Here is a 21,710-nt window from a genome sequence, read left to right on the forward strand (position 1 = left end):
GTTTTCTTCGTGAGACTCGGAAGGATCCAACATGTCGCATTCGCACAAACAATTAAACACTTGAAAGTACGAGCGCGACCTCTTCCGACTTCAAATAAGGTATAGCAAAGACAACCCCAGATCTGTGTAAGCGAAGAAAGCTTCTCATTTTAGAAGCTTCTCGTGCGTTTTCTCTCTTCTTTTGCAGTTTTTCGATTTCTTTTCGCGGCTCTCCCTACGTTGGATTTGGTAGTCCTCTATATAGGTAGTACCGATTGTAAAGAAATTCATCACGAGAGACCAGTCTCGTTTTGCTGCAACTGATGCAGAATCTGATTGACTTGTCTGGCCACATCCATGGATACAATGATAGCCAGGAGTAAGCACAAGCGCAGTGCCTCAGTGGATTTCAAGAACCCATATATCTGGATGCTGACCAGACCATACTACGAGGAATTCCTTCAAGTCTGTATATACTAGTACCATGCAACAGTTGGTAGATGAGTATATAGTAGGTTGGCTATGATGAGCAAAAGTGGTAAAAGTGATGTATGAGTCGATTGCGTTTTATCACTCCACGCGGCAGTACCCATCACCGCCTTGCCCGCACTGGAATTGATAGACGGCATCTCGTGAGGTTTGACAAGAACATCCTTACCTCCCACCGCCTTGAACTGCCCCCGTCCGTCCTTGCCTCTAGCGAAAAGATCCATTCCTTGTCGCTGAATTGCATATCAGCCTAAGCAGCGGGGGTTTCGGCGCCCCGGGGTTGATTCACCCAAACTCTGTGCCAGTTACCCAACCCACCTTTCGCCTGCGATCCCGGATCCGGTCCGAGTAGAGCCATATTACACAGAGACGACCGCCATAATGATGGAAGACTTCAATAGTGAGACAGATAGTGACTACACTAGCTACTGGAGAGACTGGGTAAGTGCGATCTGGGGACTGGTTGCGACTGCCATTTTGTGCCCCGCAGATACCCTGATCACTTGCTTTTAATACTCTCTCTGTGGAGTACAAAGTTCGCGCAACAACATCAGGATGTCTCGGATGGACTACAGATTTATGGTATTTCAAGACACGGCGCTTGATCTCTCGTCCCCGCCCACGAAATGAACCAAGCTCACGTGTTGTCTGGATCTAGTTCGTCTCCTCTCGCGGCAACGAGTACTTCTGCGAAATCGATGAGGACTACCTCACCGATCGCTTCAACCTGACGGGCTTGAACACCGAGGTTCCATACTACCAATACGCGCTCGACTTGGTTACCGATGTCTTCGACCTCGACGCCGATGATGACCTTCGCGAACAGATCGAGAAGTCCGCTCGCCATCTTTATGGCCTAGTACACGCGCGTTATATTGTCACGACTCGTGGTCTGGCAAAGATGGTATGCCCGAAAGAAGCACCTTGCATTGATAATGACGATTGACACCGATATAGCTGGACAAGTACAAGAAGTGCGACTTTGGAAAATGCCCACGCGTGATCTGCGACGGCCACCCCCTCCTGCCTATGGGTCAGTCTGACCTCCCCAGCATGAGCACCGTTAAGCTCTACTGCCCGAAATGCGAAGATATTTACAACCCCAAATCCTCCCGCCACGCCTCTATCGACGGGGCTTATTTCGGAACCTCTTTCCACTCCATCCTCTTCCAAGTCTACCCTGCTCTCAGCCCCGAGAAGAGCGTACGCCGTTATGAACCCCGTATCTATGGATTCAAAGTCCATGCTGCTGCTGCTCTGGCGCGCTGGCAAGACAACCAGCGAGAAGACCTGCACTGGCGTCTTAGGGACTTTGGTGTACCATTCAAGTTCATTGAGGACAGTGATAGCGAGGATGAAGATGTCGATTACGAATATACGGAGAAGGGTACCGAAGGCTCAAAAGACGACAAGGTGGTGGGGGACACCGCGTCGGGCCGCATGGACTTGAACAACTGAGGCTGCCCTGAGTCTTTCAACTTTCAAGCATTCGGCGTACCAAGGGATTTCCCAGCATTTTTATCTTTTGTGAAATGCGTTAACGAATAATGGCGTCTTTCGGGCCTGCGTGGGCGGGTCTCTAATGTATTTACACAACTTCATTCCCGAAGATCCAAATAAAGGAGATGCTAGTCCGCTTATCAGTTATGTACCGCCTGTTTGTATGATGCTGTCATGTCAATGCTTTCAGACCCTTTCGCTCCCGCCCAGGAATTCCGGCTCTGGAGCAATTCCCATTTTCTGCAATTCCACGAAAGTAAATTTGACTGCTCGAGCAAGCTCTTCCCCAATGCTCCATGCTTCATCATGCCCGCCACTAATGGGCAGGAAGCGAACATGTCGAATCCGATGGGCCAACTCTCGTTTAGGGATCTGGGCCTCCTTCGATTCCCAGCCCTTTAACGCTTCTAGAAGTGCGGTTTGCTGGCCCTCGTCTACGAGCTCATCATCCTTCGAATGCGCCAGCACGACCAGTCTCCCCGTCTTCCATCCACCTTCTATCCCGCGTGATCCTTCCATCTGCGCGGGTGATACAGCATCCCACAGTAACTCATCCGTCCCGAAAGCCCCCTCGATGATCTCTCGATAAGCAGGTGAATCGCGATGGTCATTTTGGAGCTTCCGCAGGTCATATATTCCCGCCACTCCAACGATAGCCATCGGATGTGCAGTCAACTTCGGCGGCAAGGGAGCAGGAGACATAGAGACCTGCTCCACGTCTATGCCGGAGTCCTCAGCCCCATTGAACGACTGCTCACGGTGCCCCGCGACAGCACCCATGACCGCTTGAAAAGCTAACGTCGCACCGCAGCTATGTCCGACCAGAATGTAGCGAGGCCCGAAATTATACGTATTCTGCAGAAATGCCAGCGCAGCTTCTACATCGCGGATATGATCCGGATGTTTCGCATCGCGATATTGAGTGACTGGGGTCTCCTTCTTATTCTGTGGGTAGTCGGGATGCGCGCTCAGTCGGTACGAGATCGAGGCAAAGCCGGATATTGGCAGGCCCGGGTAGCTTCGAAGGAGGGCTTCGGTGGGCTCGAAAGAGGATGCTGTGATGGTCGGGTCACGCCAAGCGCCGCCGTGGATGTAGCTGTGGCCTTGCGGTGAGCTCTCTGTTTGGATGACCTGCCTTGGAAATGCATGAGGGGTTGCCGTTGGAGAAACTTACACTACCCAGTATCCGTCCGGGTTTGAATCAATAGGAGATATGATTATGTTTTGGAGCTCATGGTGCCTTCCGTATGCCACCTGGCGCCTTTCTGGTGAGCTTGACATTTTTGATCGAAGTGCTCTTTCGCTTCTGTCCTTCGCGCAGAAGACGGTTGGGGACCCTTTCAACTGATAAACGATTGATATCGATAGGAAGCGGAAGCGGGACCGGATCTCCACATTATGACTAACGACATTATATGTTGCTTTTTGATTATTTTTGGGGAGGTTAGCTCCAGTAGTGCAGGGCAGACGGTCGCATTATTTTATTTGAGAGATTGAGTACATTACCAGGGTCTAATCGTCTGAACGAATGAATGAAGACTTGTTGCTCGTTGTAGCCGCTTTACAAAGGAAAACTACGGAGCACGGACAACGTTATAATACCGTAATACCCCTCCATAGCCCACCTTGAAGAGCCGCGACAATTGTCTGGTATTACCAGCTTCCCATACGAGGCTAAACCCGATCAGGATTTGCAGGTTGAATTGTTCTCACACAAACCGCTCGTCCCCGTCCACGAGTGTCACCCCCTCTTCTTTCGGTGCATCCACCTATTAAATATGGCTGAGTACGTTGAAAAGAACCGCTTTGTCATGATTCCATGCTAACTTGTATTCTAGAGCACAAGCCCCCATCACGGCCGTCAAGGTCGAGGCCCTGGTACGATTCCCGCAGTCTTGAAAATATGGCCTCCCCTCGCCAACCACAAATACTGATGCTCGGAACTCTAGGTGGTGATGAAAATCATCAAGCACGGTTCCCAGACGTTCCCTACCGTTTCAACCGGCTCCCTTGTCGGTATGGACGTGGACGGCACCCTTGAGGTCACGAACTCTTTTCCTTTCCCCGTTGTGGAAACCACCACCGAGTCGCACTTCGACAATGCCGCGCCGAACCCTGCCGCTTCTGCTCCTCGCGCCAAGGGAAACGCCGCCTACCAAGCCGAGATGATTCGCATGATTCGCGAGGTCAACGTGGACGCCAACAACGTCGGATGGTACACCAGTGCCAACATGGGAAACTTTGTCAACATGAACGTGATCGAGAACCAGTTCTACTACCAAAAGGAACTGAATGAGCGAACAGTCGCGCTTGTTCACGACGTTAGCCGCAGCGCTCAGGGAAGCTTGAGCTTGCGCGCATTCCGTCTCTCTGCTAAGTTTGTCGAGGCGTTCAAGGAGAACAAGTTCACCTCGGAGGAGTGTCTTCCCCCCCCCCCCAACAACACTATCGGCATATTGGTGCGATGAAAAGAGGTTTCAGAAACACTGACAAATCATCAAACAGCCTTCAAAAGTCCAACATCCGCTACCAAGACATCTTCGAAGAACTCCCTGTGGAGATCCACAACTCACACCTGATCACCACCTTCCTCCACCAGCTGCAGGGTCCCAGCACCTCAGGTCCCATTGAACTTCCTCTCTCTCTCAGTGCCCTTGAGGCCAGTCCATTCTCCAAGTCCTCAATTCTCACCCCCAACTTCGACAACCTGACCCTCAACATCGACCCATTCCTGGAGAAGAACTGCGACCTCTTGCTGGACAGCATCGAGGCCCACAACACCGAGACCAACAACTACCAGTATTACCAGCGCGTTCTTGGCCGCGAGCAACAGAAGATCAACAACTGGAAGCAGAAGCGCGCCCAGGAAAACGCCACCCGCTCCGCTCTGAAGCAACCCCTGCTCCCCGAGGACGAGTGGCAGCGCCTGTTCAAGCTGCCCGCTGAGCCCAGCCGGCTGGAGAGCATGCTCAACACCCGCCAGGTGGAGCAGTTCTCCCGCCAGGTCGACAGCTTCGTCTCGTCGACTACCGGCAAGATGTTCGCTGTCAAGGGTAACCTGCTGCCCGGCGAGACTGCGAACTAGATAACGTGAATGCGGATGAGGCTTTTGGGATTGCATGACCTTTTACGGCGTAGGGACGGAAAATGTTCTCTGGATGTTTATACAACTTCCTCTTTTGTTTCTTGTATCCGTGACGACGTCGAGTCTTTTCTTGTCTAATTAGTGACATATATGGACTGGCATCCGTTCATAGAAAACTTTATCTTTTATTAGAACCGAATCTTATACTGCCAAACCTGCCTCTTCGTCTTCATGCTGCGGAATCTTGTATTCAAGGGTAGCCCTATACGATGTAGGGTAACCATAAGTCACGTGGTTTTATGCAACTCGCTTTATGATCGAAGCGTGAAGAATTGGTATCTTGGTCGCAATCTCTAATCGAAAGGTCCACCCTTGTTCGAGCGTTATTTGATACGGACCTTCGAGCTTTGTATCTCGCATTTTCAATCAATCCACTTATCTCGATGCGGTAATTTCCACCATGACCACGTGATGTTATGAGGTCATGAACTGTTACGTCGATCTCTGTAGCTATCCCCGATTGATTGTGATATAAATTGGAATTCCGTGTTTGAGACCCAAGCCTCAGTTCTGAACTCCAGTCCAGAGGCAGCGGCATCACCCATGTACAATACTAATACCGACATATGGGCTGTGAGTATGAAATGGCTCCTACATACTTATCGCAGGACCATGCGAATCCTTCCCTATTCCAGTTCAAGTTGAACATTGAACTCAGCAAGCCAATTCGAAGAATTGAGCTTCAAGTTGGATTTCCCTTGCCAAGACATAGATACTAATATTTCTCCAGGCAGGTGCATTCGCCGCCGTTGTCGTCGACTTCATCGTCTACCCGGTCGACACCCTCAAGACACGCATCCAATCTGCAAACTACGAGAAGCAATTCAAAGATGCACAAACCGGCGCGCTTAAACGGAATGTATTATTCAAAGGCTTATACCAAGGCGTGTGGAGTGTCGTCTTTTCAACCATCCCATCCTGTAAGTATGACCTGACCACATCAAGCAGGTCGAGCATCAGCTCCCAAAAGATTTCCAACTAGCCACTAACTCCATAAAACCTCCAAAGCCGGCGCCTTCTTCACAACCTATGAGGCCGTCAAATCCGCTCTACATAAGACATCCACCGGGGCTAACTCATCACACCCAACCGCGCAATCTAAGAGACTGCCACTCCACTCACTCCCCACCCCAATCATGCACGCCATCGCCTCTTCCTCCGCGGAAGCAGTCTCCTGCCTAATCCTAACACCAGCAGAAGTCATCAAGCAAAATGCGCAGATGATCCCATCAGATAATACGCCTAAGCTCAACATGCCAAGAAAAACACCCATCGTGCAAGTTCTATCTCAGTTCAAGTCCCAGCCCTGGAGGCTCTGGAGCGGCTACTCCGCTCTTCTCGGCCGTAACCTCCCCACTACAGGGATCCAGTTCCCGCTCTTTGAGTACGTGCGTGCGCGCATGGTAGAGTGGCGGAGACGGCGCAGAGAGGAACGGGGCATTCGATGGACGGGGCAGCGGGAGGTGCTGGTTGAACGGGCTGGGTTGACGGGGCTCTCGGCGGGGATGGCGGGGGCTGTTGCTGCGTCGGTGACAACTCCGATTGATGTGGTGAAGACGCGGATGATGCTCTCTGCGAGTGGGTCTACTGGAGGTAAGGGTGGCGAGATGAGGAGAGGAGGCACGGGGAAGGGGCGTTTGCGGTTGGAAGGGATATTTTCCGTGCGGAAGGGGTCAGTGGGCTCTTTAAAGGGGGTGCTATTCGAGCTGGGTGGACGGCTGTGGCGCTGAGTCTTTATCTTGGGATTTACGAAGGGGGGAGATTGTACTTGGAGAACCGGCGGATGGAGTTGGATGGTCGGAAAAATGGGAGGGGAGAGGGCGATGAGCTGATGTAGCTGCTATACGGCGATAAAGCATATAGATGAGGACCAGAAGAAAATTTTGATAAACAGTAATCAAGCGATATTTTGAAATCATGAGGTCGTATCCATCGTCAGAGCATGCTTACTCCAGACACCTGGAGTGGGGTATGTAAAAGGATATCAGAACAGCCAAAGCCAACTTTATCGTGTACAAAAAAAAAGACAATCAGAATAACCAATCCAAAGGGAGACATGACAATATATATAAATGAAAAAAAAGAAAAAAAGAAAAAAAGAAAAAGAAAAAAAAACAGGGCCGTAGATATGAGCACATTGCCAACGCCAAATATCAGATCCCAGATCACTGCAACCGTCTACAGGTTGGTCAATTTTCGAAGCCAGCTGCCGGATTTTTTAGCTCCCGAGGTAGGAGGGGGTCCTCCATGGCGACTTCCATTTTTAGATCGCATTCCCCGATCACGCTCATAGTCACCACTGCCTGAACTGCTCTTCATGCCATCGCGACGAGACTCGTGACGGCGCGAGCGCATGTCATCGATCTCGGCATCTGGCATGTCTCCATACTTTGCACGCCGCTTAGCACGACGGCGAACTGCACGGCGAGCTTCCTCATCGGAGGATAGGGAGTGACCATTCATTGCATCGGCCGCGGCCGCAGCGGCGGGGGGCATATCGATGAAGGTCGGGACAATTGGAGGAGGCTCAGGAGGTTCATCAGCTTGTGAGTACCCAAGACGAGGTCTTGTCATTCTTTTCTCCGCCAGGGGCACTGCCGCTACCGTTGATGTCGCGGTTCATGAGGGGAGTTGACACTTTTTCAGGAGGAATGGCTTTTGAACGTCGTCGACTAGCCTTGGGGTCTTCGACATCTGCGGGTGGCTCAGCACGGGAGCGACGGCGTTTCGCTCTGGCAGCAGCTTCTTCTTCTTCTCGCAGACGACGGCGTTCCCTTCGTTCAGCTGCCTTAGCTTCGGCAGCGGCTTCGGCCTCACGGGCTGCTTGTTCTTCTTTCAGGCGACGCTCTTCGCGGGCAGCGCGACGGACGCGTCGTCTCTCTTCTTCCTCATCTTTGAGCTTTTGTTGTTGATCTTTGATCTTCTGTTCACGGGCCCTCTCTTTCTCTTTGCGCCTGGCGCGGCGCTCTTCTGCTTCGCGTGCTTCGGCCTCCCGTGCTTCAGAAGGTGCCATTCGAGATGAGCGTTTCGCAGCTCGTCGGGCAGCTCGTCGGATCTCAGCATCCTCGGCCTCGGTTTCACCCGCCCCGGCACCAGCAGCGTCAGTTGTGAATCCTTCACCGTCAGTGTCGGGTTTGACGGAGCGCCGACGGCGTTCACGATCATCACGTCGGATTTTGCGGTCTTCGCGCTCTGTCTCAGTCATTCTTCTTGACTCGTCATCACGGTAGGAGCGCGACTTGCGTCTCTCTGGGACGTCTGCAGCCTTCGCATTCTTACGGAGGGACCCGAAGATGCCCATCAGCCCACCAGACTCTTGCTTCTTTGGTGGTGCAGTGTTAGAGCGTTTCAAGCGGCGCTCACGGGGGTCTCTTGGGGGTGCATCGACGAATGCAATGTCGTCAGGCCCAGATACAACATCAGGATCTTGTCCCTGTTCAGCGTCGACCATGACAGCGTCCTCATCGTCTGGTCTGGCCCGAGACTAGAAAAAGGAAATATGTAAGCAAATGGGCAGATAGGACATAGTGGGTTAACTAACTTCTGGCTTGGACTTGCGTTTGGATGGCCCAGAGCCTCTAGAGCCTTCCTTCGGTGACTGTCGACCCGCATCTTCCATATCGACCACAACCATATCATCATCGTCGATAGCATAAGGATCGGGAGCTGTGCGGAGGGTGAGCACGTTAGATATCGACTCGAGTTCTTTCGACTGAAATAACAACATACCTGACTTGCGTCTCTCAGCGCGGGGACGGTCACGCTTCGACTTTGAGCCACCCATGCCCATAAGCTTAGCTGCCTTATCGGGCACCTCAGCCTTATCGTCTATGGGGGACATCATTGCAGCCTCCTCCAGTGACGGACGGCGGGAGACGGGCCTCGAAGCCGATTTGGATGTGGTCGACCTGCGTATCGGCTTAGGTCGCGTAGATGGCGGGGGAGCGCCGAGGATAAAGTTGGACAACGTTGTGGCACGTTGCTGCTTCGAAGCTCGTGCTTCCCGATCGCGGCGTTTTTCTCGGTCCGACGCAGACGACTCTTTCATCTCCTGGTCAGATCCCCTTGGTCGCGATTTGCTGGATTTCGTACGCACGGCGTCTTCATCTCGCGACTTCTTCCTGGACTCCTTTTCCTTGGGGGGCTCCTCGGCGGGGACCCTGCTCTCGCGTCGGCTCTCCCTTTTGGAAGACTTCTTGGGAGGTGGCGCACCGGCCAGGAATCCCCAACCAGATGTGTTTCCACGATCCGCACGAGCACGGTCTTTCTTCGATGACTTCGGGGGTTTGTCCTCTGGCTCCTCGGGAGGGGGTGTGGGGGGGAGCTCCATCGTCAGCAGGCGCCTCCTCAGCAGGGGCCTCAGGCTCAGGGGCTGGTTCTGGATCCTCCGGTGGGGGCGGATCAGCCGCATCCGCCTCCACATCAGCTTCTTTAGATGCTTCCGCTTCCTTGGCAGCCTCTGCTTCTGCCTCTGCAGCAGCAGCTGCCGCCGCTTCATCGGCAGCCTTCTTCTCAGCTGCTTCTTTTTCTGCTTTCTCGGCCTGTGCCTTTTTGTATTTCTTCAGCTCCTTCTTGGTCATTTTCGAAACATCTGGCTCAGGCTCGGGTGCTGGTGCAGGCTCTGGTTCTGGCTCCGGGGCCGGTTCAGCTTCAGGCTCCGGCTCCGGCTCAGGTTCATCAGGAAAGGCACCTGGAAGCGAATCTTGCTTCTCTTCTTCAGCCGAGGGCTCAGGCTCAGGCTCCGGCGCCGGCGCCGGTTCTGGTTCTGGTTCAGGCTCTGGTTCAGGTTCTGCCTTCTTCTTTTTCGACTTGGAAGTCGATTTCGCATCAGCCTTATCTTTCTTGTTCTGCTCAAGAGCCTTGATACGCTCTGCAACAGAAAGCTTTTTAGTCTTAGACTTGGCTGGCTCTGGCGCAGGTTGCGTTTCCGGCTCCGGCTCTGGTGCTGGTTCTGGTTCTGGTTCTGGTTCTGGCGCAGGCTCTGGTTCTGGCGCAGGCTCTGGTTCTGGCGCAGGCTCTGGTTCCGGATCGGGATCTTTGGGAGGATCATCAGCGACATCAATGAGAAGGTCTTCCTCAGGCGGTTCCTCGGGTTTATCTTCTTTTTTGGCTTTCGCCTTAGTCCCACTGCCGCCGGTTAAAGTAGCCCAGAAACCCTTAGCCGCTGGTTTTTCTTCCTTGACAGTCTTCTTGGCCTTAGAGCTCTTAGGAGCCAGATCTGCCCATATATCATCCGCACCATCATGAGCTGCGTCTGGTTCGGGTGTCAAGCCTTGAGCAGGAGGAGTTGGCGCCCGTGGGGGGAGGGGCTTCGGCTTCTTGACCCTTCTTCTTTTTCTTGGTTTTGGTAAGCCCCCCATGATCCCCACGCGTCATCTTCAACTGGCTTTTCAGGTTTTGGCTCTGGTTCAACGAGTGGCTCCGGCTCCGGCTCCGGCTCTGGTTCTGGTGCTGCAGGGGGTTCAGGTGCAGGTTCAGGTTCCGGCTCCGGCTCTGGGTCGGCGGCCTTTTCAGGTGGAAGTTCGAAGTCCTTGCCGGGAATTGGAAGACCCTTCTTGACCAGATTCTTTTCGCGCTTCTTCCGCTCTTTCGAAGAAAGGGTATACCAGTCTTTATAAAGAGGATCATCAGCAACTACTGGCTTTTCTGGCTCCGGCTCTGGTTCAGGTTCAGGCTCTGGTTCAGGCTCTGGCTCTGCCTTGGATTCAGGTTCCTTGACTGGCTCGGGCTCGGGTTCAGGTTCTGGAGCTGGCTCCGGCTCCGCTTTGCCCTTCTTTTTCTTATCCTTCTTTGTTGAGATACCCCATCCACCCCAGTCATCTTCCTCCTTGGCCGGTGGACCAGGCGCAGGCTCTGGATCAGCAAGAAGATCGATCTTCTTCTTCTTATCCTTCTTGGCAGGAACATCCCAGCCCCAGTCATTATCGGCCTCCGCCTTTTTGGCATCCTCCTCCTTAGCTTTCTGGGCCTCGTCTTGTTTGGCTTGTCGCTCCTCGATTTCTTTGTTTCGGGCTTCTTGCCGGGATGCATTTTCGTCCTCCGCCTCCTTCACTCTCCTTTCCCAGTCCTTTTTGTACTTCCGCTGTTCTTTCTTAGACATGCCATTGTAGACAGGATCCTCAGCGAGTGGACCGGGGACTTCTACAAGCTCAAGTTCTGGCAGAGGTTCGAGTTCCTCAGTAGGAGGGTCTGGAGCTGGTTCGGGGACCGGCTCGGGCTCGGGGGGGGTCAGAATCAAGTAAGCTCTTCTTCTTGTCTTTGGAAGAGGCCCCCCAACCCCAGTCATCATCTTTGGTATCAGGCAGCGGCTCGGCCTTTTTGCCTTTCTTGCCAATGGTACCAAATGCGCCCCAGCTGCTGTCTGCCTTCTCTTCCACGGGTGCAGGGCCTAAGTTACCAAAGTCAAACCCACCAGTGGTCTTGGTCTTTTTCTTATTGGCACTTGCCCATGGGTTTGTATCTTTAGGAGGCTCCTCTTTGGGAGTCGAGCCCCAACCCCCGCCCCAGCCTCCGAAGCCAAAACCAGTGGATTTTGGAGCCGAATCGAAGTTCAGATCTAGCTGTGGTGCACCGCTATCAAGACTAATGTCCTGAAAGCCGCCAGGGGGTTCATCCTGAGTTTATGAATTAGCATATCGTGGTTGAATTTTGAAGTTGATCCCAGGGGAGAAAAAAAAACAAGACATGTCCTACCTTGCCCTTCTTTTTCGCTCCCGCACTAAACCACCCATCGTCACCAACATCTCCATCGTCAGCCCAGCTGAGATTATTAGTAGTAGCCTCGGCGGCCTTCTTCTTCTCTTCTTCCTCTTTCTCCTTAGCAGCTCGCTCGGCCTCATCTTCCTCTTCCTTTTGTTTCTTGCTCTTTTTATCCCCATCCCATCCATTTCCCCAATCATCATCACCACCACCCCCCGCACCGTCTCCGGCGCCAGCACCATCTCCTCCCTCTCCAGGTGGCGCATCCCCAGCATTATCCGACCCACCGCTATTGTTGGTCGGCGCCAAAGAAAGCGGTATAGCCTTCTTCGCCGCCTTCTTCTTCCCACCCTTATGCTCGCGCACACCATGCGCGTTGTCAAAATCCACGTCTGCCCGCTGTTTCTTCACATAAAACTCAGGCACGTCATGTCCCTTCCGTTGCGCGCGCGCAGGAAGCTCCGTATCCTCTGGAAGTTGCGCCCTCGCATCCTTCGGCGGGTCGCGCGCACACGGCAGTGGTAGTAACCTCGGCGCTCGAAGGCCCAGGTCCTCGCCCGGAGCGCACGCCGCACTGGTTTTCGCTAGCACCGCTGAGACATCGTCGAGCAGCCTAGCGAGGACAGGCTGCCAGGGTTGAGACGGTGGGGGGGATCGAAGAACACCCGATGCGCAGGCTTAGCGTAGGCGCGGTCGCGACGCACGCCATGGCGAATATGCATATAAGGCAGTCCGCTTACTGACCCGATCGCGTGAAATGAGGACACATGGGGTTGTGGGAGGACAATTAGGTTCCCCGCGCAGAAGTGGATCTGGTGCTGGAGTGAGAGCGAAGCGAAACCGGAAGGGAATCGTACGTAGCGAGCTTGAAGTCGTCGGCGCGGCCTTGCAGGCGGGAACGGTGGTTAAGGGGTTAGAGGTGTAGGACGGAAAAAAGCAAAGCAAGGTACTTTTCTTTGGGACAATAGACCCAAAGGAACAAAAAAATGACAATAGCCACCCTGCCACGACCGGCGCGAATATTGGGTTTCGAGATTGGAGTCGAGATCGAGGTCGCGGGTTGTAGTTCGACTTTCAAGACAAAGGACTTTTTGCGCTGGGGGTGCAAAGATTTGCTTCGTAGGGAACAAATGAGGAGGTAGGGATGGGAAGGTTGTCGGGGCGGTGGAGGTGATCGCCAGGCTATGGGTTGTACTTGTACAGTGTTTCTGGTTTCTCCACTGGTGGTTGGGTTGCCACTGAGTCACTGACTTACTCGAGCCCCCTTGAATAGAAAACTTTTAATCTCCTTACAGTCTCCTGTGTTTCTCTTCTAATTAAACTCCCGGTATCGATCTGTTCACGAACTGTTGTTCGGGGCGTCCAGAGGTACCAAACCAAAAAAAGTCTTAAGTGGAAAATAGGAAGGCTGGGAGGAACTGTGATTAACTACGAATCACATCCTCGGCATTCCTAGAGGAAGATTATACTTGAACGAGTTATAAGTATGGCCCTGCCGTGTCTAGATACTCACGAGCTCAGAGATTTTCGTGGCACAGACTTGATATGCGCAACGTACAGGATGCAGCAGCACCCGCCTATCGATAACGCGGGCGCCCCTCCATCAGGGCCGCTATGAAACGAAAACAGTGCCCCAGCAAGGGATCATCTGCAATACGACTTAAGTTAAATGGCTACAGGGCTCTCTGTATGGACACTTCTGCAGTCCACTCTCTACACTTATATCTGTCCGTTTACTGTTGTTTACTGCAGCCCAGTTTGCATTTCCCGGTCCGCGGTTCACCGCATCAATAACCATGGAACGCCGCAGACCCCCAGCAATGGTCCAGGAACAATATCCTCGATGCCCAAGGCGGATATCTGCCTGAGATCATAGGACGCATGAGTGCGTTAGCTCAAAATCCTGCCCGGCCATGTGATGCAGGCAGGAACTGCGGAGAAAGCTATTCCCTGTCAATGTGTGGACGGGTAGCTTGAATTAGGATAGGCCAGTGCGAGTATACATCTAGTATAGCACCAATTTATGAGGATTGACTTGATCATCTGCAAACCATAACATGATCTTTCGCACGTTCGAAGCCCGCAAAATCCCGCAGATGGCTTGGGCTGCTCCGCACACGCAACACATCGTTTTACTCACCGCCACTTTCGCGATCGCGGACTCGCAACCCACTGCGGGGGGTGGGTTCCGCGGACCCTTGGTTCCATGCACGTAAGGCCACTAGACTCCATCGCTTAAATAAAACCATACATTTGTCCTCGGAAAAAACGGACTGTGTGAACTGTTGGCATTCATAAACTACAATACAGGGAACAAAGGAAAGGGAATCGAGCGACGAAGATATGAAACACAGGCGATACAAATCAAAAATTAAGAAAAAGCCGTGATCCGCCAATGACCCTAACCCCAATCCGAAAACATTGACCGCCGAAGTACGTAGTACAGGAAAGGAACTTGTTCTCGTCTGCTTAAGTGCGTGAACCGGGCTTGGTGGTCAATGGGCTGGGCTCGCCGTACACCTCCAGGTGCTCGCGCACGTATCGCGCATGGTCGTCACGAGCTTTTTGCTCATAAGGCTGGAATTGGCGTTAGCATATGTCGTTCGAAATATGACGACAGCCTGCTCAGGGAGGCAGACGGCGAAAAACTGAACCTCTCGCTCACGCTCGGTCATATTCTTCCACTCCTCGCTGATGCGGGAGGAAGTCTCATCGATGCGGAGGTGCATAAAGTCGCCGCCAGATCGGCGCTCAATCTGGAATTGCATGTAAGCGTTCATGGGGCGCTTCACCAGACGATCGTCCTTCAGAAGATGGACCCGCGTCTTGTTCCGCAGACGGCCCAAAGCACGGCGAGCAATGTTGGCATCCTTGATCTGAAGAGGAGTGAAAGTCTTCAGCCAGGCCTCATAGGCGGCCTCGTTGGCAGCGCGATTCGCCTCCGCTTGGGTTTTGTATTGCTAAGAGATACGTTAGCTTCCTAGTCTTGGAACTCAAATATGGATGGGAAAGCAACAGACCTCTAGCTCATACTGCGGCATTTCCTTCAGCTTGACGATTGTTTTCGCAAAAGCTTCCTTGTGAGATGGTTCATGTGGTCTGATCGAGGCATAGACCTGAGGGAAGGCCAAGTTATAGGCCCGGTCTGGGAGCTTCTTGGGGGTGACCAGAGCGGTTTCTTTGAGCTGCTTGATATGCTCTGCCTCCTTCTTCTTTTCCTTCTGCTCTTTCTGCTTTTCGGTCAACGCCTTCTTCTTGGGAGCTGGCTTCTTCTTTGTCGTCTTCGAGCTCTTGCGCTTAGTGGTTTTGGTAGTGTCAGAATTTGTCGCAAATGATCGAGAGTACTGGGAGATAAGACTGGACACAGTCGCGACGGCAGGGACTGAGGGCTGAGGCTTGCTAGATAGGGTGAGCTGGCGAAGCTGGTTCTCAATGCCAATCACACGACTGGGGCGTCCCAAGCCATCGAAGCGCAGGTGTCGAACACCCACACGGGCAACCCGCTGTAGAGACATGACAAAATAGTTTGTTGACTTGTAGAGAATGATGGACAAGTAGCGGGCAGTAGCCACGGGCAATTGAAGACAGAAGAGTCGACAATTGAAGGGGGTCCCTGACGCAAGCGGGAGGCTGGCCAAGGGTCGCGGCTGAGCTTCGTTTGGACCTTACCATATTCAGTTTAGCGTCCGCAGCCACGTGATTGAGCTCCCGCAGCTTTGAAAAAGCATCATTGTCTTTGTGAACTTGAAGGCTGCTGCTGTTCACCAACTCCCAAGACGCGTCCCTGTTCACCGCCTTCCAGCCTTTTTCCCAGTGCGGGGAGCCTTCCATCAACAAGACAACTTCGCCATTCTCTTTGATCGAACATTGAACTGCAGTAACACTCATTTATCGGTTTGGCCAGCAGCCATGGCTCGCCGCGGGGATGCTCGCTCACCATCCCTGCGGGCAGCTCATTCTCAGCATCTCGCCGGCCTGGCAATAGAGGTCGTCGCGATGATGATCGCGGTGATGATCGCGGTGGCCATCGTCGATCCCGGAGCCCAGAGGTACGTAGAGTCCTGACCCGAGATATGACACCCTCCAGTAATTTAACATTGATTATTCCATGCAGCGTCGTTACCATGATCGAGACAGTGCCCGCGGTAGAGATTCATATCGACGCCGCGACCGCTCTGTAGGCCGTCGCGACGATGGAAACAAATATCGACCTGGCCGCCGCGATAGGTCTCCAGATCGTCGCCGATCTCGATCCCGAGATGCCAATCGCGATTATCGCCGGCGAAGCCGTGACAGGGACATTCGATCCCGGCGTGATGATTCGCGGGGCCATGACAAGAGACGAACCCATGACCCTGCTGATTTGAAGCCTAAGTCTGGAAGGGGGGATAGCCGTGACCGAGGCTCTGCCCGACGTTCCAGGTCCCGTGGTCACGAAGTGCGTTCTGCCCTTGCCCTGAAAACCCAGAGTACGATTTCTAACAGCTCTTCGCAGCCATCGAAGTCGTCAACCTCTGCCGCAGCTCCCGCAGTCAAGTCAGAAGAAGAAAAGAAGGCCGAGCGTCTAGCGAAACTCGCGGCGTGGAAAGAAAAGCAAGTTGCAGAGAGGGAACGCAAAAGACAGGAGGAGATTGCAGGTGGTGCCCGCAATGTTTTGGACGATATAGATCCACGTGCAGCACTCTCCTCTACGGCGGTCAAGTCCCCTCAAACCCCCGTCACTCCTGCTTCTGCTTTTTCTGCTGAGAAATTCGAACCCACAACAATCGTCAAGAAACCATCCCACACTACGACTGCTGGACCTCAACCCTCCCAAATTTCCGTACCTCCAGAGGGAGGAGGAGACATGAGTCTTTTTACCTTCTCCAAGACTGCCTCTGCGAAGGCGAAGGGGAAGGCCCCGCTACTCGAGCATTCGGCTTCGAAGATGATGAACCTACTACCCGCTTCAAACCCGCAAAACTACCTGAACTCACTGATGACGGTACCAAGTACCAATTTGATGATGACGAAGATGATGATGATACCCCTAGGGACCCTACCCTGGAAGCAACCATTGCCGCAGAACGACGCGACAAAATACTCCAAGGCGGCGACCAGGCCTCTGGCTCTAATGCTATGGATGTCGAAGACGAAGTCTATGAAGAAGGAGGCCATGGCGAAGAAATGGACGAAGACGACGCTGGTGACGATGAACTCGACCCTCTTGACGCGTACATGACGGGCCTGGGTGAAGCTGGTCCATCCGGCACCAAACGCAAGGCCCCAGACGCTCCGACTATTTTCACCGACGACAATGAGCCTCAGATGACAGCTGTTGGGAAGGCCGATGCCGAAGCCCTCGCTGTGCCAAAGAAGAAGAAGGATGAGGTTCCAGTTGTGGATCATTCGAAGATTGAGTACGAGGATTTCCGCAAGAAGTTCTACGTCCCACCCTCCCACCACTTGGACATGACTCCAGAGGAGGTCAAAAATCTTCGAGCCCACCTCGATGACATCAAAGTCCGTGGCAAGGACGTGCCTGTCCCCGTCTCGACGTGGGCTGAATGTGGTTTGGGTGTACAGACCCTTGATGTGGTGTCTGACCTTGGCTACGACCACCTGACAGCCATTCAAGCCCAAGCCATTCCCACCCTGATGTCCGGCCGTGATGTAATCGGCATTGCCAAGACTGGGTCTGGAAAGACCATTGCATTCCTGATCCCCATGTTCCGCCATATCAAAGACCAACGTCCCTTGCATAAATCGAAGAAGTTGACGGAGGGCCCCATCGGCCTAATCTTGACTCCAACACGGGAACTCGCAGTTCAGATCCACAGAGAATGCCGTCCATTCCTGAAGAAACTGAGGTTACACGCCGCTTGTGCATATGGAGGTGCTCCGATCAAAGACCAAATCGCCGAGGTGAAGCGAGGTGCGGAGATATTGGTTGGCACACCTGGACGCGTGATTGACCTTCTCAAAACCAACTCGGGCCGCGTACTTAACCTTCAGCGCGTCACTTATCTTGTTCTCGATGAGGCCGACCGTATGTTTGACATGGGATTCGAGTCTCAGGTCATGAGAATTCTGGGCAATATTCGACCCGACCGGCAGACCGCGCTTTTCTCCGCCACCTTCCCCCCTAAAATGGAAGGGTTGGCTCGTAAGACTCTCAAAACCCCGGTTGAGATCATCGTCGGTGGAAAGAGTGTCGTCGCACCCGAAATCACGCAGATTGTCGAGGTGATTGACGAGAAGGACAAATTTGTTCGTCTCCTGGGACTTCTCGGTGAACTTTACAACGACGATGCGAACCAGGATTCCCGGGCTTTGGTCTTCGTCGATCGCCAAGAGGCCGCTGACACCTTGCTCAGTATGCTGATGCATAAAGGCTATCCATGCAATTCCCTCCATGGTAGGAAGGACCAGCTTGATCGAGACTCGACTATCCAGGATTTCAAGGCCGGTGTCTTCCCCGTGCTAGTGGCTACATCTGTCGCTGCTCGCGGTCTGGACGTCAAGCAGCTTAAGTTGGTGGTCAATTACGATGCACCCAACCACCTCGAAGATTATGTTCACCGTGCTGGTCGTACTGGACGCGCCGGAAACACCGGTACTGCAGTCACTTTCCTTACCAAGGACCAGGAGCGATATGCCGTTGATGTCGCGCGGGCTCTGCGTGAGAGTGGCCACGAAATCCCCGAGCCAGTGCAAAAGATGGTGGAGGCATTCCAGGAGAAAGTCAAGGCTGGTCAAGAGAAGGCAGCAGGAAACTCTGGATTCGGTGGCAAAGGCTTGGAGCGTCTTGACAAAGATCGTGAGACTGCTCGCAACCGCGAACGCCGCACCTACAAGACAGGGGAAGAAAACGACGAGTCTGAAGACGAGGAGCTCCAGGCCAAGGACGATGAGCGCTTCAAGAAGGCCCTCTCCCAAGTTCAATCCGCTGCGGCCGCCGCTCCACCCGAGCCCGCCGACCTGCCAAAGGGCATTGACTTGGATGCTCAGATCATCGTCCACAAGACCGAAAGGGGCGCTGGTGCAGGTCCCGATTCTAAGCTTGCCCAGGTGGGAAGTGCCGTGGCCGATATCAACTCTCGCCTGAGCCGTAATGGAGCGATCCGCTCGGGTGTCCCCATTGACAATCGTGGTCCGGATGCTGGCGCATACCATGCGACGATGGAGATCAACGACTTTCCCCGTAAGTTACACCACCCTCAGTACTGGCTTTATTTTCTCGCGCATAACTAACGTTGATTTCCCTCTCAGAGAAAGCTCGTTGGGCCGTCACTAATCGCACGAATGTGGCCAAAATCCTGGAGTCCACGGGGACATCCATCACGACGAAGGGCAACTTTTACCCTCCTGGGAAGACCCCAGGAGAGAACGAGTTGCCCCCCCTTACATTCTTGTAGAGGGGGAGACTGAGATCTCCGTCGTGAATGCGATGCGGGAACTCCAACGCCTCCTCAAGGAGGGTACCCTTGCCGCCGCTGATAGCGAGGCGAAAGCTCCGGTCACTGGCCGCTACAGCGTGGTCTAAGGGGCCCTCCTTGAGATGTATGTATTATTAGCAGTTTGGATATGATAGCTCTTAGCAGTATCATCAGCAACACACCTGTAATCTTAAATTTGATGGCCTCTCGTAGGTGTATCGATAGTACCAGTGCAGTGCGTACACAGAGTAGCGGTCTGTTCATCGTTCATGGAGCTTTATGTTTTGGGCTTGACGAGCTCAGCAATGAATGCTAATGACGGTTGCGAATGGCCTGGGTATGGTCGATTATGTGCAATCTCGCCGCTACCCCTACTCCCCACACGAACTTGAGATAAAATGGCGGGGAAAGTTGAATGATAGTCTGCACTGTGTGCCCCCATTATTAGGATCTGATGACCGTTGTACTGTGGGTCAGTATTGATCCTGCTTCATAAAGTACACCAGTCTTCTCCTGTAGGAAATTGAGTATGCCCTCAAACCCCTCGTACACACAATACGCATACTGCGGACCTGAGTATATTCTTGGCGTAAGCGACATGTGGAGCTCCATGGCTGCTTTGATACCGCGTCACATGTTTAATATCATCTTCTTATGTTTGTGAATACTCGTTCACTTCGTTTGGAGAATCGTCCTGGACACAACATGTTTCGAAAGATGGTCCGAGAATGGTGTCTTATGCATCAATATTGAGACTATAATTGGACAAGTAGCGCGTGATACGAGTCAAAACCTCTTGATAGACACGACTATTCCCAGTAATTTTCCATTTGTAGCTTAACAAGATAGAGAACTTCACGCTAGCTCAATGACCCTCAAAGTCATCCAAGGCCTTCTCTGTCCAGTCCCACAGCCTTTCGGCAAGAGTTCCCTTGCCTTTTTTGGCCCTCCTCCCTAGCCCTGGGTCGCCCAGTCTTCCAACTGGGAGATAAAAACCGCCACTTGTAAGTTTCTCTTTAGGTATTGTCGCTGCCCAAAGCTGACTATAAGCGCCCTCATGCGGCTGTATCATAACCCACCAGAAGACCAAATACATAATAATTTTGTTCTTGGCGCTCATCCTGTCGAACAAACCGGTCTCCACAATCCCCGGATGCACTGAGACGCATGTCAAATGGGGGTATTTCTTGGCCAACTCCCGCGCATACAGCAGATTAGCCAACTTGGATTGTCCGTACCGCTGCCAAGGTCCGCCCACTAAAAAGTCTTGCCCCGTTCGAAGACGCCCAAACTGTATACCACCACTGGGATGGAGGCCCCACGCGGTGGAAGAGAGAATGATGATGCGTCCGTCGCCGCCTTCGCTTGCAGTCTTTTCGATGAGCGGAAGAAGTTTGCGAATCAAAAGCGCATGGCCGAGATGATTCGTCGCAAATTGAATCTCATATCCATCCTTCGATGTATCCGCCGGCCTTGTCATGATCCCTGCGTTGCACATGAGAGTATCCAGTCGTGGACTTGGTGTTTGTGCTAGGAATTGTTCGACTGCCTTATGGACCGAAGACAAGGAGGACAGATCGCACTCTATAAACGTCACCTTTGTACACTTTCCGGCCTCGGTACTTTGGACTGCCTGTATGATACTTTCAGCCTTTCGCACACTGCGCCCGCTGATGTATATATGAGCTGGACCGTGCTTGGCCAGCTCTTGTGCAGTTTGTGCACCCAATCCCCCGGTGCCTGATGGGTGGATTTAGCTCGACGTGAGAGAAAAGCGAATTTGATAGCGGCATTCCTGATTTCCGGTGATAAAGATAGATCGCCCTGCAAGGCTCGGGATGTCTCGATCTGGGTTGTATTTGGCAGGCATTGTTCTGCTGGTCCGCTGGTCGATGTGGTTTTTACGTCGGTAACGTAATGATAAGATATAGGCTTAGGCGTTGCTGCCTATAATTTTATTCCGCTTGACATTTGATTATCCCGTGGTATAAATAGTTGACCAGGACGCGGTAAATCGGCTAAACATACAACCCGCCATTCTTCCAAATTCGCGGACTCCCAGATTGGGCCGATTGACTCTGCGGTGGGGGGGATCCCGACGAGTTCTTCCGACTCCACAGCGTATGCTGAATAGAATACTAGACTGGGAAAACATAGACTGTTAGTGTTAGAGATAGGTCGTATCACTGCCACAATCACCACCGTTGCTTGGTGGGGATGCGAAAGCCTCCAGGGTCCGTCCGACTTGAACCCCAGTTCAACCCGCGCTCCTAGAACTAGGTTTGAACCTCACGAAGATACGGTTTGATAGAAAGTGGACTAGCTCTCTATCGCTTGCAATAACCTCACATTCGCTATCGGCACTCTATTCAAATCCGAGCTTGGTCAACGCGGCGTATAGTAAATGTCTGCTGACATCGGAAGCGCATATATATATTTGACCACTCCTGCTGAGGTTACATATTCGCGTAAACTAACTT

At 52.8% G+C, this 21,710-nt stretch overlaps 8 protein-coding genes across 8 annotated transcripts; 4 read left to right on the forward strand and 4 right to left on the reverse strand.

The window, feature by feature from the left end:
• Positions 1–849: 849 nt before the first annotated feature.
• On the forward strand, positions 850–1,926 carry N7468_000489 (casein kinase II subunit beta family protein; the record flags this gene model as incomplete). The annotated part of the gene is made up of 3 exons (XM_058469786.1): positions 850–909; positions 1,127–1,372; positions 1,426–1,926. 3 exons carry the CDS (start codon positions 850–852, stop codon positions 1,924–1,926), a joined length of 807 nt encoding a protein of 268 aa, XP_058335817.1.
• A 228-nt stretch (positions 1,927–2,154) lies between these two features.
• On the reverse strand, positions 2,155–3,249 carry N7468_000490 (arylformamidase; the record flags this gene model as incomplete). Its single annotated transcript, XM_058469787.1, has 2 exons — positions 2,155–3,103; positions 3,143–3,249. 2 exons carry the CDS (start codon positions 3,247–3,249, stop codon positions 2,155–2,157), a joined length of 1,056 nt encoding a protein of 351 aa, XP_058335818.1.
• A 497-nt stretch (positions 3,250–3,746) lies between these two features.
• N7468_000491 (putative eukaryotic translation initiation factor 3 subunit EifCh) lies at positions 3,747–5,053 on the forward strand (the record flags this gene model as incomplete). Its single annotated transcript, XM_058469788.1, has 4 exons — positions 3,747–3,754; positions 3,807–3,846; positions 3,918–4,427; positions 4,484–5,053. The coding sequence occupies 4 exons, from the start codon at positions 3,747–3,749 to the stop codon at positions 5,051–5,053; spliced, it is 1,128 nt and encodes a 375-aa protein (XP_058335819.1).
• Positions 5,054–5,656: 603 nt separating this feature from the next.
• N7468_000492 (putative mitochondrial carrier protein) lies at positions 5,657–8,327 on the forward strand (the record flags this gene model as incomplete). The annotated part of the gene is made up of 5 exons (XM_058469789.1): positions 5,657–5,686; positions 5,844–6,033; positions 6,122–6,785; positions 7,790–8,092; positions 8,147–8,327. The coding sequence occupies 5 exons, from the start codon at positions 5,657–5,659 to the stop codon at positions 8,325–8,327; spliced, it is 1,368 nt and encodes a 455-aa protein (XP_058335820.1).
• Positions 8,328–8,645: 318 nt separating this feature from the next.
• On the reverse strand, positions 8,646–12,581 carry N7468_000493 (uncharacterized protein; the record flags this gene model as incomplete). The annotated part of the gene is made up of 6 exons (XM_058469790.1): positions 8,646–9,288; positions 9,368–10,422; positions 10,497–11,269; positions 11,322–11,673; positions 11,798–12,489; positions 12,557–12,581. 6 exons carry the CDS (start codon positions 12,579–12,581, stop codon positions 8,646–8,648), a joined length of 3,540 nt encoding a protein of 1,179 aa, XP_058335821.1.
• A 1,700-nt stretch (positions 12,582–14,281) lies between these two features.
• Positions 14,282–15,327, reverse strand: N7468_000494 (HMG-box domain-containing protein; the record flags this gene model as incomplete). Its single annotated transcript, XM_058469791.1, has 3 exons — positions 14,282–14,389; positions 14,467–14,772; positions 14,833–15,327. 3 exons carry the CDS (start codon positions 15,325–15,327, stop codon positions 14,282–14,284), a joined length of 909 nt encoding a protein of 302 aa, XP_058335822.1.
• Positions 15,328–15,721: 394 nt separating this feature from the next.
• Positions 15,722–19,209, forward strand: N7468_000495 (uncharacterized protein; the record flags this gene model as incomplete). The annotated part of the gene is made up of 5 exons (XM_058469792.1): positions 15,722–15,861; positions 15,927–15,989; positions 16,040–16,662; positions 16,704–18,995; positions 19,064–19,209. The coding sequence occupies 5 exons, from the start codon at positions 15,722–15,724 to the stop codon at positions 19,207–19,209; spliced, it is 3,264 nt and encodes a 1,087-aa protein (XP_058335823.1).
• Positions 19,210–20,095: 886 nt separating this feature from the next.
• N7468_000496 (uncharacterized protein) lies at positions 20,096–20,710 on the reverse strand (the record flags this gene model as incomplete). Its single annotated transcript, XM_058469793.1, has 1 exon — positions 20,096–20,710. One exon carries the CDS (start codon positions 20,708–20,710, stop codon positions 20,096–20,098), a length of 615 nt encoding a protein of 204 aa, XP_058335824.1.
• Positions 20,711–21,710: the final 1,000 nt, after the last annotated feature.

This window comes from Penicillium chermesinum (genome assembly GCF_028974085.1).
Source record: "Penicillium chermesinum strain IBT 19713 chromosome Unknown utg000001l:1.0-1975020.0:1.0-1976611.0, whole genome shotgun sequence".
Classification (NCBI taxonomy): domain Eukaryota; kingdom Fungi; phylum Ascomycota; class Eurotiomycetes; order Eurotiales; family Aspergillaceae; genus Penicillium; species Penicillium chermesinum.